The following is an 18384-nucleotide window of genomic DNA, read 5'->3' as shown; positions in this document are numbered from 1 at the left end:
GCAATGTTTAAGCATAGGTAATCACAAAAGGATAGGATGGTTTGTAACTGATTCACCGCAAGGTTATTGCAGTGTATGCAGGCAATGCCTCCACCTGGTCTGTTAGGTCTGTCTGATCATATAATGTCATAGCTAGGTGGGACTAATATGTCAATGATTGGTGCAGAGGGATCATTTAGACTTGTTTTGGTTAGGAATAATAGGTCAAGGTTGTGCGCAAGGATAAGGTTAGACTTGAGTTGATGTAGGGCTTGTGTAATTTAGTCAAGTCTGGATTGTATTGAGGCGTGGGAACAGGTGGTCGTGATTTGGGACAGAGGGCCGGGAGGTCGGGAGTTGCTCTAGATTGTGTTGTTGGAATGGTGCTGGTCTGACTGAGAGAGTTGATGAGGGGGGGGTCTGGATGGAGATGGTTTTAGGCTTGTGGTGTTGAGGTGTAAAGATCAAAAACTTGTTGGAAAGAGACAATTGGATCGTAAGATAAAAGTATCTAAAATGGTAAAGTTGGGCTGGTAGAGATATTTTCGTTGCTGTGTAACTCTGTGAGTGCCCCTTGGTGTAGCAGTGATGTGTGGGCGCAGATTGGTTTGGTGATTCTATGGGTGTGACTCAGCCCCATCAGGAGGTGTGGAAGAGTTGGTATTGTGTGGGCTGATCGCTATAATGGAGCGAGGGGAGGATATGGGTGGAGCGCTTAATGTGGCTAGGCTGTGCAAGGACACTACTTGGGAAGCCTGATTTATATCTTTCATTTTAGCAACCTTGTTTTAAGAATAGGTTTGGCTCCTAACATCCGAGGCCTTCCGTTCCTCCCTTGTTATGTTGGTTGGAAGTCGGAACCAACATTCCGAAGTATTCCCCTCAAAAGAAGAAGAAAGGCTCAGGTCAGATTCTGTATTAAAGTACGTAACATATTGGGGTATCGGTTGTGGGAGCTCTACACCCATGGCTTCATATTGGAAAGTGCTTCCGTCAGCATGTACATACCCCTTCTTAGGCGTATTTTGCTCTCGTGGAGGGTAATTAACGTTTAATATCAATAGGTTTGCAGGGGTCAACACATAAGGAGAAAGAAAACCAATGGCACACTCAGGCCAAACAAATAATGAGTTGTTTACCAACAGCTCTACAAACACCCTTGCCATCGGTGCATGGATAGCTTAGTGCTCCATCTCTTCCCCCCCCCCCCCCCCCCCTCCTGTGACCACCCAGGAGACAAGCCTATAACTAAGATAGCCAGCCTGAGATAGCCATGCTCCTCTAGGAGCGTGGTGGGGAGATTCATGGTGACGGTAGCCTCCTGGCTTCTCTATACCCTCCGGTTCCACCAAGGACGGTCCTCCCTGGGTTCTGTGTTGTTCGGGGACCCATCAGGCTCTTGATTTCTCCACCGCTCTGGGTCTTGTAGAAAGAGTCTTGGTCTTTCTCCGTTGGGTCGCGCCAGTGTCTTCTCAGTCTTCCACTAAATCACGCTCTCCATCGGCCTGGATTTCATATTTAAAGAGACCTCGTTCCATTTAGTTTTCCTGTCATGCCAATCCCCGTCAGGATCCTCTGTCTCCAAGTTCCGGGTCAATCGTGAAGGGGAGGGACTTCCAGGTGTCCTTTTCATATTGTCTGACCTTGAGTATGGGGCAGAAAACAAAGAATAGGTGGTTGGGCAGAGAATTTCTGGATCTCAGTCACATACCATGGGGGTCATCAGACACGTCATCCGAGGTAGGAGTGCATCCTTGTCATTGTGACATCCAGTAAAACTATATTTGACAACAGGCATTCTCCAAAGATAACGAGCTTGATTTATTCCTATAGAAGCAGACACCACGATTTAAGGCTTCTGTTTGTATATTATAGCGGTCTGGTCTTCCCAGATCTTTATGTATCTTCTGTTGTTTTTAGAATTTGTTAACCGAATGGTATATGAATGCGGTATGTGCGGACGTTGGTGATCAGAGATGCTGATATTCTTAATCTTTGTCTTGGGGTCCTTTTCTTATATTTTGTTTCCTTTTTACTGTATATAGAAATATTTATTGAAGTGATCACGCAATATTCAATCCCCTGATATTTCATAACTATAACAAATATGAGAATATATATTTTCGTTTTTTCATAGTTTAATACGTGTGTGTTCATTGCACAATCATTTGTCAAATATATACGTATTTACCTTTGTCGCGTGTGCAGTTATTGCAGTGTTCTGGGCTCATTGTTTGACTCATTTTGAGCGCAGTTATCATGGTGGGTGATTCCGCCCATTAAAGTACTTTACAGGCAGGATAGATCATATATATTTCAGTGTGCTTGTTTCCGTTAGAAACAGTCCATCCCGAACTGCCAAGCCAGGTCCTCCCTGGACCGGAAACAAGCATCCTGGTTCGGTTTCGAGATATCACCCCTCATCAGCCAGGATTGCTTGATTCCAGTAGCACAGCGAGCAAGGGACCCATGTCTGGGCATACCTTTGGCCACATAGAGCGAACATAGAAAACACAACAAGATGATAGACGGAGTGCTGAAACATTTCATCCACTCAACTCCAGTAAAGAGATCCGAGTTTAATTTAGGGTGTTTGCTAAATCAGATGATAAGCATATACCAGATAGTGTCATGAACAATGCCAGCTGCCAGAGTAATTCATTTCAACAGACTTCCACTCAGCTTTTATGCAATTAAATACCTCCATGTGTCGCTTCCCAGTCACTGTTTTCTTCATCATCGTGAAACTCATCTTCATCAGGATATTCATTGCGCCAGTTATTCTCCTCGTTTTCATCATCATCATCCTCGAAGATTTCGTCAGGTTCACCATCTTCAGCTTCTACCTGTAGGTCTCAGAAAAGCACATGCTTTAGTAGGACTGCTGATCAAGAAAAACAACAACCAAGGTTTAAGTAAAAAAATGAATATGTAGCAGGAGGCAAGTGGAAGCCTTATAACAAAAGTTTAAAAAAATATAACTACTAAGATCATTTCTGATACGGTTCGCATTACAATTTGTGAAAAGAAATTCGATAAAGCTAAAACAAAACTAATTCAACATTTTTATTAGGATACATTTCAAATAAAAACACAATGCTGCCAAACTGTGTAGTTGCATGTGGTCATATATATGTCTAGGCAGGAGTATTTTAATAATACCTTTTGGGTAACAGGTGGCCACTATAAAAGCTCAAGTTCCATTACCTCTCCTCGTCCATTTTACGTCTCAGTAGTCATTTCAAATTTCCTTTTAGTAGGAGGAGGAGAATGGTCTTCCGCCTTAACCAATGAGGTTATTCACTAGCTTGGATCGATGGCTTTAAGCCCCATAATCAACCACCAAAATCCTAAAAAGAAATTACCTTCTAAACCAGGTAGGCGAGCAGTTGGCAAACTGAAGCCTTGTGGTACACTTATTTTCAGGAGAACACAGCTAGACTAAGCAAGTCTCCCTGGTGATTTGTGGCCAGCTGTTTCTATCCCTTATTTAGGCTGCAACCAATGCAGTCCTTTCCACTGCTCAAGAGAGCTACACTCGAAGAGGACTTCTTTTTATGTGCCAGCACATCATTTTAGGGCAGGGTATTGGCATGTGCTCACGGCGGTTCACCAACAAGATCAGTTTTCTTTTCCACGTCCTAACTGAATGATTAAGTAACGATCTATCATTACCTCCATCACCTGTATTCCATTTCTCAGGGTAAAAGTCAGACAAGTAATTCTGAACAGCCTTGTGCCATGTGCTATCAGTAGGTGCTGTACTCTGTCAATGATTCCCTATGAGGAGGTGAGCGGACACCTTAATCTTATATCTGCCAAGATTGCCTCCCTTAATTATACTGCAATTAAACCTCTCCCAATCCATCATGGCCCCACACGTCCTGTAGATAATCGCTTTCTTCCTATTTAAGAATAGTATTGTGTGTCTCAAATGCTTCTGGTAACTTTTTTCAAAAAATGTTTTATATTCGATTGTCATTAGCCATAAACAAACAGGTTTGGTACAGATCATATTGAAAGCATTCCTTTTTTCAGCACAGATACGCACACTCAAAATCACAATTACATATCGCTGTATTTGTACACCATTGCAATCGGAGTCCCATCGGAGGCCCAGTCCCTTCACCCTTTTATTCCAAATCAGAGTCCTCATCTTCTTGTTTGGGCGGTGGATCACAGATGTCACCCCTAAATTTATTCCAATTCCCCCTGATTTTCCTCCATTTTTTTGGAGCACCCCCGATTAATAAACACTGTTTTCTCTGCAATCATGGCAGTATCCATGTCTCTCCCCCATGCAGCCAAGGTAGGAGCCTCCAACACACCCGATTTCTGGCTAATGTTCCGCTTAGACAACAACAACAACAAAGGAGCTTGTAAAGCGCCTGGTGACGCCATCGCGGCGTGTCCCCGCGCTGTGGAGAACAAAGTCAAAGACCAATGTAGGGTATTACAGGGAAAACAGATGGGTTTTTAAGCTTTTCCTGAAGGTGGTCTCCGAGTCCGCTAGTCTGATCCCCATAGGGAGAGCGTTCCATTCCCTGGCGGCCATAACCCGGAAGGAGCGACCACCCATTCTGGCTTTCCTGAAACGGGGAATTTTGAGCAAGCCAGTTCCCCCAGAGCGAAGAGTTCTATTGGGCTCATAGGGAATAGCTAGATCATTCATGTAAGAAGGAGCTTTTTGGGAAATGATCTTATAGCACATTAGGAGTGCTTTAAAGAGAACTCTTTTTTTTATAGGTAGCCAGTGGAGGGTGTCTAGAGCAGGTTTGGATGGTGCTCTTTTGGGAAGTCTGAGGACTAAACGTGCTGCTGTGTTTTGGAGGACTTGAAGTCTCCTGATGTTGTTTTGCGTTGTTCCCAGCAGAAGCACATTCCCATAATCTATTCTAGAGGTCACTAGAGCTTGTGTCATAGTGCGCCTGGCTTCGAGAGGAAGGAGATCAAGGGTGCGGTTCAGGGACTTCATGACCCCATAGCATTTTCCGACCACTCTGTTCACGTGACAGTCATAGGAGAGCTTGGGGTCAACCCAAATCCCCAGATTCTTGGCCGCTTCACAGGGGGTGGGTAACGGCCCCAGACAAGAAGGCCACCACTCCTTGGTCCAGCTCGTATCCCTGCCTCCCATTACCAGAACCTCTGTTTTAGAACCATTGAGCTTCAGGCAGTGTTGGGTCATCCAACCTGCCAGAGCCTGCATGCAAGATTTAAAGTTGTTTGCAGAAACGGAGGGGGCTTGGGATAGGGAGATGAGAAGTTGGGTATCGTCGGCATATGAGACTAATTCAATGCCGAACGATTGAACAACTTCAGCCAAAGGGGCCATGTATAAGTTGAACAGGGTAGGGCTCAGGGCAGAGCCCTGAGGTACCCCCTGTTCTAAGGCAATGCTTTCGGAGAGAAAAGCGCCTCTCTGAACCTGGAAGCAGCGATTGGTGAGGAAGGCTTTCAACCAGCCCAATGCTTCCTGGATGACCCCGGCTTTGTTCAGACACTGTAGCAGGATGGAGTGTGCCACAGTGTCGAACGCCGCACTAAGGTCCAGCATTATTAATGCCATAGTCTGTCCTTCATCCACACCTGCCCGTAGGGTTTCGGTCGCTCTCAAAAGGGCGGTTTCGGTGGAATAACCTGACCTGAACCCTGATTGGGAGTTGTGGAAGGCATTGTTAGACTCTAAATGGGCCATAAGTTGGCTGTTAGCTATTTTCTCAGCCACCTTCGCCAAATAAGGTAGCAGCGAGATGGGCCGAAGGTTTTCTCGCGTTTTTTAGCGATCATAATACCCAGCGTAGCCCAGCCTTGAGCCGGACGAGTTAAATCATTAGGTTCCCACACATTCAATAAGCATTGTCTAGGTTCCAGTACAAGTGAAACACCCTCTGCTTGTGAGATTGTCCTCATCACTTGCCTCCAGTATTCCATTATTCTAGGGCAGTCCCATACAGTATGGAAAAAAAGGTGGCCTCCTCTCCACATCCTCGCAGACAAAATGGGTGCATTGTTCTACCTATCTTATGCAAAGTGTGTCTAGTGTAGTAAGAGCGATGTAGTCTTGAGGGTATGCCCACCTCCCGCGGAGAGGCCAACGCCTCCCACCATTCAGCCTCAAAGTCTCCCACTTCGCGGGACCATTTGTCTCACAGGGAACCCGTTGGATCCGACATATTATTTACCAGTTTACGATAGGTGAGGGAAGTGGCTTTCTTTTGTATACATTCTGTGAGCAGTCTATCTTCCAGGGGGGAAGCTTCCGGGAACTCCGTACCAGACGGCAGTGCTGTCATCAGGGCGTGTCTGATCTGTATGTATCAGAACCTTTCCCCAGGCCCAGTCCATTCTCCTGTTGGAGACTTTCAAACTGAACCATTTCACCATTGTGCCATAGGTCGCCCACCGTGGAGATGCCTATATCATCCCATTTGTCGAAACCTTTGGTATTACGAAGCCTACCCAAACGTTTTGTATCCCACAAGGGGGTGAGCTGGGTCAGAACCCCACGCCATCCCAGTTTGGCCTGAGCAGCATGCCAAAGGATCACTGTATGCCTTAGAGGTCCGATCATTGCTGGTGTTAGTTTTCTATCATAAAGAGGCAACAGCATACCCCTCGTGCTTAATATGGCCCTATCTGCCTGGAATGCCGGGTCATCCTGCGGAGCGTGCAGCCCTGATTAACTACCTTCAGTTGCACAGCCCAATAATAAAGTTGTATATTTGGAAGTGCGATCCCTCCATCGTACCACACTCGCATTAACTTGAACTGCGCTATGCGTACCGGCTTATTACCCCATAGAAGGCTAGAGACCTGTGCCGCGATAGCCCTAAAGTATTTTAGGGACCCCGGAAAAGGCGTGTTCTCCAATGCATATAAAAACTGGGGCAAGGCCATCATTTTAAAGAGTGCTGCCTTCCCTAGCAAGGTCAGCGGAAGGGTTTCCCAATGACGGACATCCCTCTTGAGACGGTCTAAAGGCGGTTGCAAATTTCTGTTAAAGAAATCCGCTGAGTCCGCAGTAATGTATATGCCCAGATATTTAAATACTCCCTTTGAAATTCTGAGTGGGCAATTCGGAGGACCGTAAAGGACACACATAACCGATTTTGACCAGGTTATGGTATAACGAGACGCTCTCCCAAAAATTGTACATATTAAGAAGAGACAGTATGGCCCGCCTAGGGGAGGTCAGATACAACAAAACATCATCTTCGTATAAGGATATTCGATCCTCCCGGCTCTCTGTCCACCTGAGTCCCCTTATCATTGGTTCCCACCGTATCCACGGTGGCCAGCACAAGGGCAAAGAGGAGCGGCGACAGTGGGCAGCCTTGACGCGTGCTGCGCGTATGGGGGAATTAGTCAGAGATGTGGTCATTGGCGGTAACATGGGCCATTGGGTTGGTATATAGGACGCGGACCCATGCTCAGAAGTTTGGGCCAAAACCAAGATGGTGGAGCACTGCGAATAAAAAAGGCCATTTCGACCATATCGAACGCAATTCGCGCATCCAGTGATATCACCACAGCCGGGTCTTGCAAGTAGGCTGCCCATGCGAGCACTTTGTGTAATCGTCTCAAATTGAGGGCCGTATATTTGCAGGGCAAAAAGCGAGACTGATCTGGATGTATCAGTGTCGTTAAGTGGAGTGTCAACCTATTCGCCAATAATTTTGCAAGGATTTTGGCCTCCGCATTAATCAAAGATATAGGGCGATAGGAGGTGCACTGATCAGCCGGTTTTGCGGGCTTTGGTATAGCCACTATGGTGGCCGTGCGCTGCTCCAATGGGAGCTCACCCTTTTTTAGACTATCAGTGAACATAATTAGAAGGTCTGGTGCGATAGCCCCCCGATGTCTTTTTATAAAGCTCAATAGGTATGCCCGTCAGCCCCACTGCTTTACCCGACTGTAGTGCCCCAATTGCCGCCTGCAGCTCTTTTATGATAAGATCTGCCTCTAGTTCACGCGCCACCTCCGGGCGAGTTTAGGCATATTAATGCCCTGCCCATAAGTCAACGCCTCCTCTAGGGTCATGTCAGAGGTGGACGCATAAACTGTCCGAAAGTTTTGCGCCAATGTGAGCACTATCACCCGTGGGTCCGTTATCGTCTGCCCGTCCTCTGAGGTGAGCTGCGCTATTCATCTGCTACCCCGGTCCCTCCTGTCCAACCAGGCCAGCAATTTCCCGGCATTATCACCGACATTGTACACCTTATGTCGTGTGACCAGCATCTTGTGTTGGGTTAAGTCCATTAGGTGGTTCTTGTATTGCTGCTGTCTGAGATGTAGGTTGTGGGATGCCTCTGTAGTTGGGTCCGCAGCATGTTGGATGTCCGCTTTGTGTAGTTCTAGTTCTAAGGTGTGCAGCTCTTACTGTTTCTCCCTTTTATGCGTTGTGATGGATGCTATAGCTTGGCCCCTGAGCACCGTTTTATATGCCTCCCACAGGATGGTCGGTGAGTCAACTGATATGGCGTTTTCTTGAAAGTAGTGGTTTGACATTGTAACGATTGCCTTCCTAATCTTGAGAATCTGTAAATATCCGGGATAAATCGGATGTATAGGTCGCCGTGTCTGGTGGTGATGAGTGTACGTCAAAAGTAGTGGGGAGTGATCTGAGATACCCCTTGGTCTAATTTCTACACTCTCTATCTTATTAAGGCTGCCAGTCAACCCCAGGAAATAATCTATTTGCGTCAAACTATATTGTACCCTAGAGTGATACGTGTATTGTCGTGCTGTTGGGTGATATCGTCTCCATATATCGGTAAGTCCCAATGCGCCCAGGAAACCCCTGAAACTCGTCCCTCCCTCTTTACTCGCTCGCACTGGATATCTAACCATGGAGTCGTCCATGATAGCATTGAAATCCCCACCGATGAGCAAGCCCCGCTCCGGCAAGTCTAGCAGGAATTCACTGAGATCTGGGAGTACCACCGCATGTAGTGCTGGGGGAACATAGACTGATACGATATTAAGGGGGTCGCCCCTCCCATTGACCGATGATAGCCGCAAATCGCCCGGCTTCATCAGTTTTGACTCTATGTATCATTAAGGGAAACTGTTTTCGAACCATTATACCTACACCGCTAGACCCAGAAGAGAACTCCGAGTGTGCCACCATCCTGTAACCTCATCTGTCCATCACTTTAGTGGTATTCCCCGTAAGGTGTGTCTCTTGAAGCAATACTACCATAGGTGCTCCCCTCTTAATACAGTGTAGTACTAGGCCCTTTTTATTTTGTCACCCAAGCCTCGGACATTCCACGTATGCAGGGTGAGGGGTGGTACCAGCCACAGAGGGTCCTTGTCCACTATATTAGTTGTGATAGCGTGTAGCGCCAAAACCAATGGGGTTCAGCAAACGGATTACTGATTCATAGGTGTAAATTGTGTGTGCCATAGTGCGTGCTTGTACTGCCGAACCGTGTACCATATCCAAACTGTGAACAAATTCCTGAAAAAAAACATTCCAACCTTCCCAACCCTTCCACCTCCCTCCCTGCCTAGCGGACTTAGATTTACCCGCCACCCCAACTCAGCAGAGTGCTTAATACCCCATCCCAAAAACATTACATGCGGGAGCGGGAAGTCCAAGGAAGACCACGCTCCTCCCCTGCCCCAGAGTCCATAATCGCTGACATATCCGTTTCCAGTCTTTAGCCAATGCGAGTTCAGGTGGGTGGTGTACCCACAATGTCTACAAGCGGGTCAGAGGCGGCACCTGCGCCCTCACTCTGCGACCTCCTCGTGCGGCTGTCCGTTGTCTTCTACCCGTTGCTCTTGGTCATCCAAGTTGGCGTCTCTACCGGAGCGTTGACATCTTCTCTCTCTCCTCCTCGTGGGGTCCACCCTGCGCCATCCCTCTAGCCAGTCGTGTGCTTCCTCCGGCGTCTCAAAAAAACATGTCTTTCCCTCCGCAACCACGCAGAGTTTTGCTGGGAACAGCATAGAGTACGGCAGTTCACAGGCCCTTAGCTTCTTCTTGACCTCTAGAAAGCTTCTATGACGCGCCAACGCCGCCGCCGTATAATCTGGGAATAAGGACACTACAGAATTCTGCACCCTCATTAGTGGTGCCACTCTTGCTGTTTGTGTCCCTGTCACGAAAGTTAAATATGCGTGCCAGAACCGGTCGGGCCTGGGCTTAGGCCTGCCTCCGGGTACCCTATGCGACGCTCCACAGAGAAGAAGGAGGATAGACCTCTGGGTTGCAATCTCGTTTTTATCAGTTCTTCAACATATAGATCCATAGCGGGGCTCCCTTCTGATTCTGGAATATCGGCCTTCTTACATTGTTGCGCCGAGAAAGCCCGTCCTGGTCGTCCAGTTTAGCCACTATGCGTTTGTTCTCAGCCTCCAGTTGTGACACTCTTTTGAGCAGAGTGTTGGTGTCTCTTGTTAGGGATGTAGTAGTTTGTTCCACTTCCGTAACCCTGGCTGACATTTTTTGGAAGTCCGCCATGAGAAAGGACACGTCTGCCGAGATAGACCCCACCGTCGTCTGTATATTGCGGAGGGCGGCCCTAATATCTTCTAGAGTCACTTTGGGTGATCCGGCGTCGTCCGTGGCTTCATCTGCAGGCCCATTGCGGTCCGTCAGTGGGGGAAATTCTTTGTTGTACGCATATTTATCCAATTTACCTTGTTGAGTCTTGCACGATCCTTTACCGCTCATTGTCCGTAATGTATGTGCTCCCCTGTTAGTCACCACTCAGCATTAGTTATTTAAGCACCTCAAGCAAGATGTCGATAAAGTCTCGTCCCGGTTCACTGCGTAATACCGCAGTTGATAGCAGCCTCCCTATAGCCGTCCTTGTGATCTTCTTTAAGGCCCCTCGCCCACTCGGCTGCAGCGGACACCTCCACGTGCTCAGACCTGGCTCCTACCTGTTTGTTTGTATCTAGCTTTTGTCCCATTCCTTGATCCCTGGAGTGCTTTTGTGCCTTTAGGGGCTTTTCCTTTATGTTTGTGGCCTTCATTGGAGCACTTGTTACTTCAACATGAAAATCTGTGTATAACAGCACCATGTCTAAAAGAAGGAGTCATCCATTTCTCTGGTAAGCAAGGTGGGACAAAGAAGTGCCTCCCTTATTTCATGCAAGGGACGATCTAGCCTCAATACTTGTTGATCAACCACTGTCTATACTGGAAAAATGTTGTACCTTTGTCCAAAGAATCAAGACTTTGCTTAATAATGACAAGCAATGCCTACTGGCTAAAATGTATAAATGTGTCACTGGAAATCGTCCTGCAGTCACACACTGGGTAAGAGACATACTCAACTAACATCTCTGCTTCGGTAGGAAAGTTTCTTGCCTTTGCTCATATTCACAGAGATTTTCTGTAAATGTCAGTTGCATGTTTTATGTTTATTTCTCCACGCATATATACATGAATAATTTAGAATAGTGAGTTACGAAAATAAGCATGGATCTTTCAGCCTGACGAAGGCCTGCTGACCCACAGGACTATTTCTTTATGCTCAAACAAGTTGAATGGAAAAACATGAAGGAAGGATATTTGCCTTCTGCAACTATCCACTCTTCTAGAGGTTTTTAAAAAATGTTTTTAATTTTTTTTATTGAGAGTTCATAGACATTACAGCATACAATATTATCATATATAAATACATATTTCAAAATGTTGAGGAAAAAGAAAATTGATTTAAACCTACAGTACAAGATATTACAGTATGATAGGTATTCATTTTCAAATACTCAGCAGTGCAATCACAATATTCCTATGGCAAAAAAAAATAATCAAAGTGCACAGTGCTAAACCAGAACATATACATACATGTATACCCCATCACTTTATACCAAATGTATCAAGAGAGCAGAAAGAGATCCCATTAAAGTAAAGTGCAGAGTGCTAGATCCGAACATGTACCTACATATGTTCTATCCTTTATATCAACTACAATATGTTTTCCTATATTTAAAACACACTCCAATATTTCTCATACTTCCTTATTGCTCCTGATCTTATTGCGTATTTATTTTCCAATTCTTGTATTCTGGACAATTTTGCCCTCCACACATTAAAAGTAGGCACTTTCTCTTTTCTCCAGAGTTGTAGGATTATAGATATTGCTTTTAAAGCTACAATAAACAACGCTTCCTCGTGAGCAGAGTTAGCAGGAGAGCAGCCGAGAACTGCAATGGATGTCAAGCAGGATGAGGGGATCGATTGTAAGTTTGAGATATTTATCGATCTCCTCCCAGAAACTCTGGATTTTTGGGCACTCACAAATGATGTGTGACCAGGAACCTTTCTCTTCACAGCGAAAGCATTTGTCTTCTATTTGCGGGTATATTTTATGAAGAAAAGAGGGTGTTTGTTAGAACTGGCTATTTCTGGTAGGCTAAGGCTGACGCCAAAGCCAGGCAGAAACCACCATTCTAGTCAGGGCAAGGAAGTCACACGCCAAGATAACCCCTGCTCACCCCCTTGGTAGCTTGGCACAAGCAGTAAGGCTAAACTCGGAGGCAATGTGTAAAGCATTTGCGCCAGCGCACAACAGCAACAACATACTAGGCACACCACAAAAGAGACTCCACACAAGGTTAATATAAAAATAACTTTTGTATTGTAAAAACACATCAGATAAAATCACACATATACATTGTGCCAACTGGCACGGGCAATATTCACATGGATTATGTACACAAGACAGGGCCACATGGGCGCCTGTCAGAATCAGATATAGCACTTCTAGATAAAATGTAGAATGTAAAATACCTTCTAGAATAAAGAATAAATGTAACATAAAATAATAATCAAAGATAACAACCAGTAACCACTGGTAACAGGAACCAGGACCTTACTAGGACCACCTGTACTAAAAAAAAGGAGAACCACCTAAGTATCACTCAGCGTTTAGGGGTCTAGGAAAAGAACACATTACCCATGATGCAATAACCTACATTCAGAGGAGTAATAAATAAAGCACATGATGCAATAAAATACATTCAGGGGTGCAGCGCAAGAAGACACATGATGACTAAACATTCAGAGGTGCAGCGCATGGAAAGAAAGACACATGATGCCTAAAACATTCAGAGGTGCATAATAAATCAATAGCGCAAAAACTCAAATTAGCAATAACTATTAAAAAGCATAGAAATCACATTGCGCCAACACTACATAAGCCACTACCTGTGGCAGTCCCTAGGCCAACTGGCCTTGTTGGGGCTCAGATGCCCCGAGTCTCAATATCAGGGTGCGCTGCCATGCAGCGCCAGTCTCAAAGTACAAAATGCCTAAACGTAGCAGCTGGCACTAAGTGCTGCGCAGCTGTGAAGGCCTGGCACCACTGTGCCCTCTCTGTCCCACACAGGGACTCTCTTGAAATTGCGCCTAAACGGTGCAGCCGCCCACTAATTGGGATGCAAAACTGCGGCAAGGCTCTCACTAGCCCTCAGGCGCAAACTGCGCCACGCTGGAGCCACACAGGCTCTGGACACCACATGTCCCCAAACAGGCTCTAAACAAAATATGGCCCCTCTGGGCCACACAGGCTCTCTCAAACTGCGGGGGTCGTTGGAGTCCCTCACGGGGGACTCGAGCAAAAGAAATGCGGCAGGGAGCCCCTCGGGCTCCAAACAGACCAAAATGCCCCCACGAGCCTCTCTCAGGGCTCAACACCAACAATGCCCTCTTCGGGGGGGGGGGGGGGGGGGGGGCGGGCGGGCACCGGTAATGTGCCCCGACGCCACAAAACTCCATCTGCTTCCTCACGGAGCAGCAACAGCACTGCCCCCGTCTCACCCGGCCCAGCCCTAACTTACCGGGCCTCGGGCGGGGCTTCTCCATATCGCGGGACTCCTCGGGGGCAGAAGGTGGGGCTCCTCTTCCTTCCCAGGAGCCTCGCGGGGACATCGCCGCACTGCCTCTTCTTCTCTCCCGCTGCAGGGCTCCCTCGGCACACGGGGGCCCTGCTCACCGGCCGCCGTGCTTCCTCTTCTCTCCGCCTCCCAGGCTGCGGGGCGGGACTTCCGGCCGGCCGCGCTGTGATTGGCCGGCCAAGCACTTCCGGGTCGCCGCGGGCAGCGCGGCGGCTCGTCTCTAGCTCAGGCAGGCGGGGCTGAGTTTCCCGAGGAGTGGGCTCCCTCGAGGAAAACAAAACTACGGCCATGAGCGAGGTGGGCACTCGCGATCAAAACAACAATCAAAATGCGTGCAAAATTGCAGGGTAGGCACCTGCCAATCCCCATGCAAAATGCGTGGCGGTAAAATGCTCGCAAAAAGCGCTCTCCAGCGCTAGGGACCCACAAAAGGTCCAGAGGTCACCACGAAGCGCTCCCTGCGCCAGAGGCACAAAAAGTCCAGCAACCAAGTCCTCCAGGCGCTCTCCAGGTCATAATAAGCCTTGGCAAAAGCAAAGTCTCCAGCAGCAAGGTCCCAGCACACAGGACAGGGCTTCCAGGGCAAAGCAAAGTCCCCCCATCAGCCCAGGCAAGGCAGAGGGGTCCCCCAGAAGTCCTCCAGGCATCCAGGGGCTGGGCAGCGCCCGCCCCTGGTAGATTCAAGTCAGAAACAAGAACATTTTGGAAGGGGACACAGACCCTTCTTATACACAGAAAAGTCTTTGAAGTCCTTTGAAGCAGGCAGTGTGAGAACCAGCTAGAACTGGTTACAGGGAAGTCCCTTCAGTATCAGGGACAGAGGTGACAGTCGCCCAGCGGGAGGTGGAGCCAGCTTTGTAGTTAGGCAGGCACAGCCCTTCACTATCAGGTGCCATCTCCTCCCACTTCCCTGGCAGCAGATGCTGCCTTTCATCCATTTGCTGACTTCAGACAACCTCCTGGGCCCCTGTCATCCTCAAACCAGACAGTCAATCCACAAGCAGGCCCAGGCACTCTGGGCCAGGCTCACCAGCCAATCACACGCCAGCACCAACTTACACAAATATGCCAACTTCCAAAAGTAGTACTTCTAGATTAGACACAGGCATGCCGCATATATCATTTTGCAGCATTCATTCTCACGAGTTCATACATACCAAACTCGCCCCTGCACTCCCCAAACATCAGGAACTACCATGGGCATACATATTCCCCATTCATTCCTATGGGAGGGCAGGTCACTCACCACACATACAGAGAGCTCAAGCACTTTACACTGTACCACAGTGAAAAAGTGCGCAGAGGCCTAAAATGCCCAACAACAGGTTCCATAAACAGGCTAGGAAAGAGCAAAAAGTCTAGGGGTGAACCTGCCCAACGGGCCGGGTTTCAACAGTGTTCTATATATCAACCATTTCGTATAGTATTGCATACGTTTAAAGTTTGCCCCTTTGAATATAGCAGCCTTAAATTCATTAAGCCTATTCCAGGTTGGTTTAAGGATCTGAATACCTTCCCTTTACTTCCATCTATCCCTAACTTTTTCGTATAACGAAGAAGACTTATTATCATCGAAAATTTTAATCCAGTTACTGATCTTCCGCTGTGTGGGGGAATTAAAGGCTTCACTGAGAATATTGTTATAACGCAGGGTCTCTATATCTACCTTTTCCAATATGGGTTTTAATCTAGTAAATGACCACTTTAAAATTGTACTTGAATATTGAAGCCTCATTTCGATCTCCGCCCAAGTTTTCCAACAATTCCCTTTAGCGAAATCCTGAATCTGACATATCCATTTTCTTCCCAGTCTTAGAATGTTGTTCTCTAACAAACCTATTTGCCCTGTATATAAATTCGAAAGCCTGGTTGAAATATGGATTCCTAAAATGTCGTAGTGTGCTAAAAGCTGAGATTTTTGTTTAAACAGTCTTATAACACACTTTTTTAGGGTACTTGGTAACTCTTGTGGGGTCTATTAGATTTTGTTCCCCTAGGATCTTTTTCATAAAAAAATTATCTGCCTCTTGGGGATCTAAAAAGAAAAATCTAAAACTATGATGTGCAAATGTCACGTAATAATAATTTCTGATATTTGGTGAAGATAATCCTCCCCCTGCGACAGGATGATTCAAAGTGCTGAGTGCCAATCTTGGTACCTTATTTGTTCATAGGAAAGAGGAAAAAATACGGTCTATTTCTTTAAAAAAAGAAGTCTGTATTGCACAGGGAACTGCACTAAACAAAATATTAAACAACGGAAGAATAGACATCCGAATTAAAGCAACTCGACCTATTATTGATAACGGCAGCTGATTCCATCATATTAACTGAGAGTGCACTTTTTTGACAATGGAATATAGTTTAGGGGAAAGAGATTTTCTACTTTCTCAGTTACATAGATCCCTAAATACCTCTTTGGAAGGGTGTTGTATGTCTGTCCAAATTCTGATAAGAGAGAGATCACCCCGCAATCGCATAATATAATTTCTGTTTTGGTCTTATTTATCTTGTAACCCCCTATTCTTTCGAAGTCTGTGAAGACTTTTATAACTTCTGTCAGTGTATCCATCTTTGGGTCCAAAAAAAGAACAATGTCATCAGCATATAATTTTATGTTCGTCATTCCTTGGACCAGGACCGTATGAACTCTTTTTCCCTAATTGCAATTGCTAATGGCTCTACAAATAGGGCAAATGGAAAGGGGACAGCCTTGGCGGGTACCTCTATTTATTTGGCATGTCCCAATATTAACAGAATTAATTAAAATTTGTGCTTGAGAATTCATATAGTCGTTCTAATACAATTATAAACTCATTTGGGAAGCCAAACTTTTCTAAAATTGTAAAAATACAGTTCCAAGAAACAAGATCAAATGCTTTTTCGGCATTTAAAAACCAGATCTGTGCCTCAACCATATTAATATTAAAGAAATCTAGTAAAAAAAAAAAAATTAGTGTAAAGCTGTCTCCCCGCTACAAAACCGCACTGATCTATACCAATGAGTGAACCCACCATCTTATTTAGCTTATTGGCAACACGTTTAGTAAAAATTTTATAATCAGTATTTAAAAGGCTTATTGGCCTATAAGAGTTCACTTTTTCACTGTCTTTATCTTTTTTTTTAAATACTGACCACTACTGCCATGCGAAAAGATACAGGTGGGTCACCTCGTTGCAATAAATAATTTGCTAGCCTTAAACATTCTGGGAACAGAACTGTAGAAAATGCTTTTGAAAAATCTGCAGGGATGCCATCCTCTCCAGCAGCTTTACAGTTGGGCAAAGAGCTGATAACCGTATCTAGTTCTTCTTTCGTAAATTCGGCTAGCAGCAACTCTTTAAAGTATCTCTCAAAGTTGGAATTGGTAAATCCTGTAGAAATTCGTTTCTAAGGGGACCTGGTAGGATGCCTGATAAATATCTTTATAATGCCTTAGGAACACCTCGCCTATTAATGACTTAGTCTTTACGTGAGTTTTTGTTACTTTATCCTGAATACATTTGATTCTATTTCGGACTTGCTTTTCCTTTGCTTGCAAGGCAAGCAATCATCCCGAGTATTCACTGTCTTCATAGCTTGTCTGAAGATATGACCTACTTGCCATGTCTCCCAATTCATAATAGAATTCCCTCATTTTTGTTTTTGCATTTAGTACTTTTTGTCTGTTATCCGAGGTCCTATTTCTGAAATATTCTTGATTTGCATGGGCCAAATTGTTGTTGTTGTATGACTTTATTCGATACAAGTATCATAATAGTGTACACAGTTCATTCATCGCTTTAAAAAGACATAAAATGTAATCAAAAAGAGAGTATCGCTTGGCCATACATACAATGGAGTTAGAAAACAGGGTATAAAAGATATAAAAGACCATTAAAAAGTTAAACGAATTTAAAAACAATATATATACAGTAAAAAACGCAACATTGAGGAACGTTGCTGGAGCTCCCTAATCTACTGATTGCTCGCCCTAAGGAGCTTGGATCTAATTAACCAGGCACATCCCAAATATTTTGCAGTCCCACAGATTACACTGGGGACGGAAGTGTCCGTTGTGAGAATACGCAGTGCCTCCCTGTAGTTTGCGGACCCCAGATTGGAACACACAGGTTTCAACCATCTTCTTCTCGCCTGACTATATACTTGACAGGCAAAGAGGAAATGGGGGATGGATTCAGTGGGAGAGGCACAGCCGGGGCACCTGCTAACCCTCTCCCTCACGTTTTTCCACCCCGCTGTAAAGTCGTTCAAAGGGAGTGTGCCAAACCTCCGCTTCAGGTACAGTACCCTGTCTCTCAGGGATTTGATGAAATCTAGGAAGGGTTACAGTTTGGGGGTCGGCTTGAAGTCTAGAAAATTTGTCGTCAGAGAGCTGTGTTTCATATTTTGTGTGACTTCATTGGACACCCACTCCCAATAGGCCTTCTTGACTACTGGCTTTGGTGGCGGGGTCTGGCTATCCCAGACATCTGCCAAACCAATAGCCCCCACCAACTGTTTCAATTTGGATAACCAGGGTATTTTGTTGCCTGTGTCTAGGT

General features: G+C 45.8%; 1 protein-coding gene across 1 annotated transcript in view; it reads right to left on the bottom strand.

Moving 5' to 3' along the window:
* The window catches only part of SLC7A6OS (solute carrier family 7 member 6 opposite strand), a 73035-nt gene that overhangs the window by 22134 nt on the left and 32517 nt on the right, over positions 1-18384 (bottom strand). Inside the window, exon 4 of the mRNA XM_086947750.1 lies at positions 2681-2825. Coding sequence (XP_086803876.1) covers positions 2681-2825 — 145 coding nt within the window. The remainder of the gene's footprint in view (positions 1-2680; positions 2826-18384) is intronic.

Source organism: Lissotriton vulgaris, chromosome 12 (genome assembly GCF_964263255.1).
Source record: "Lissotriton vulgaris chromosome 12, aLisVul1.2, whole genome shotgun sequence".
Taxonomy (NCBI): Eukaryota; Metazoa; Chordata; class Amphibia; order Caudata; family Salamandridae; genus Lissotriton; species Lissotriton vulgaris.
Note: the sequence above shows the minus strand (reverse complement) of the source record. Positions and strands in the feature narration are given on the sequence as shown.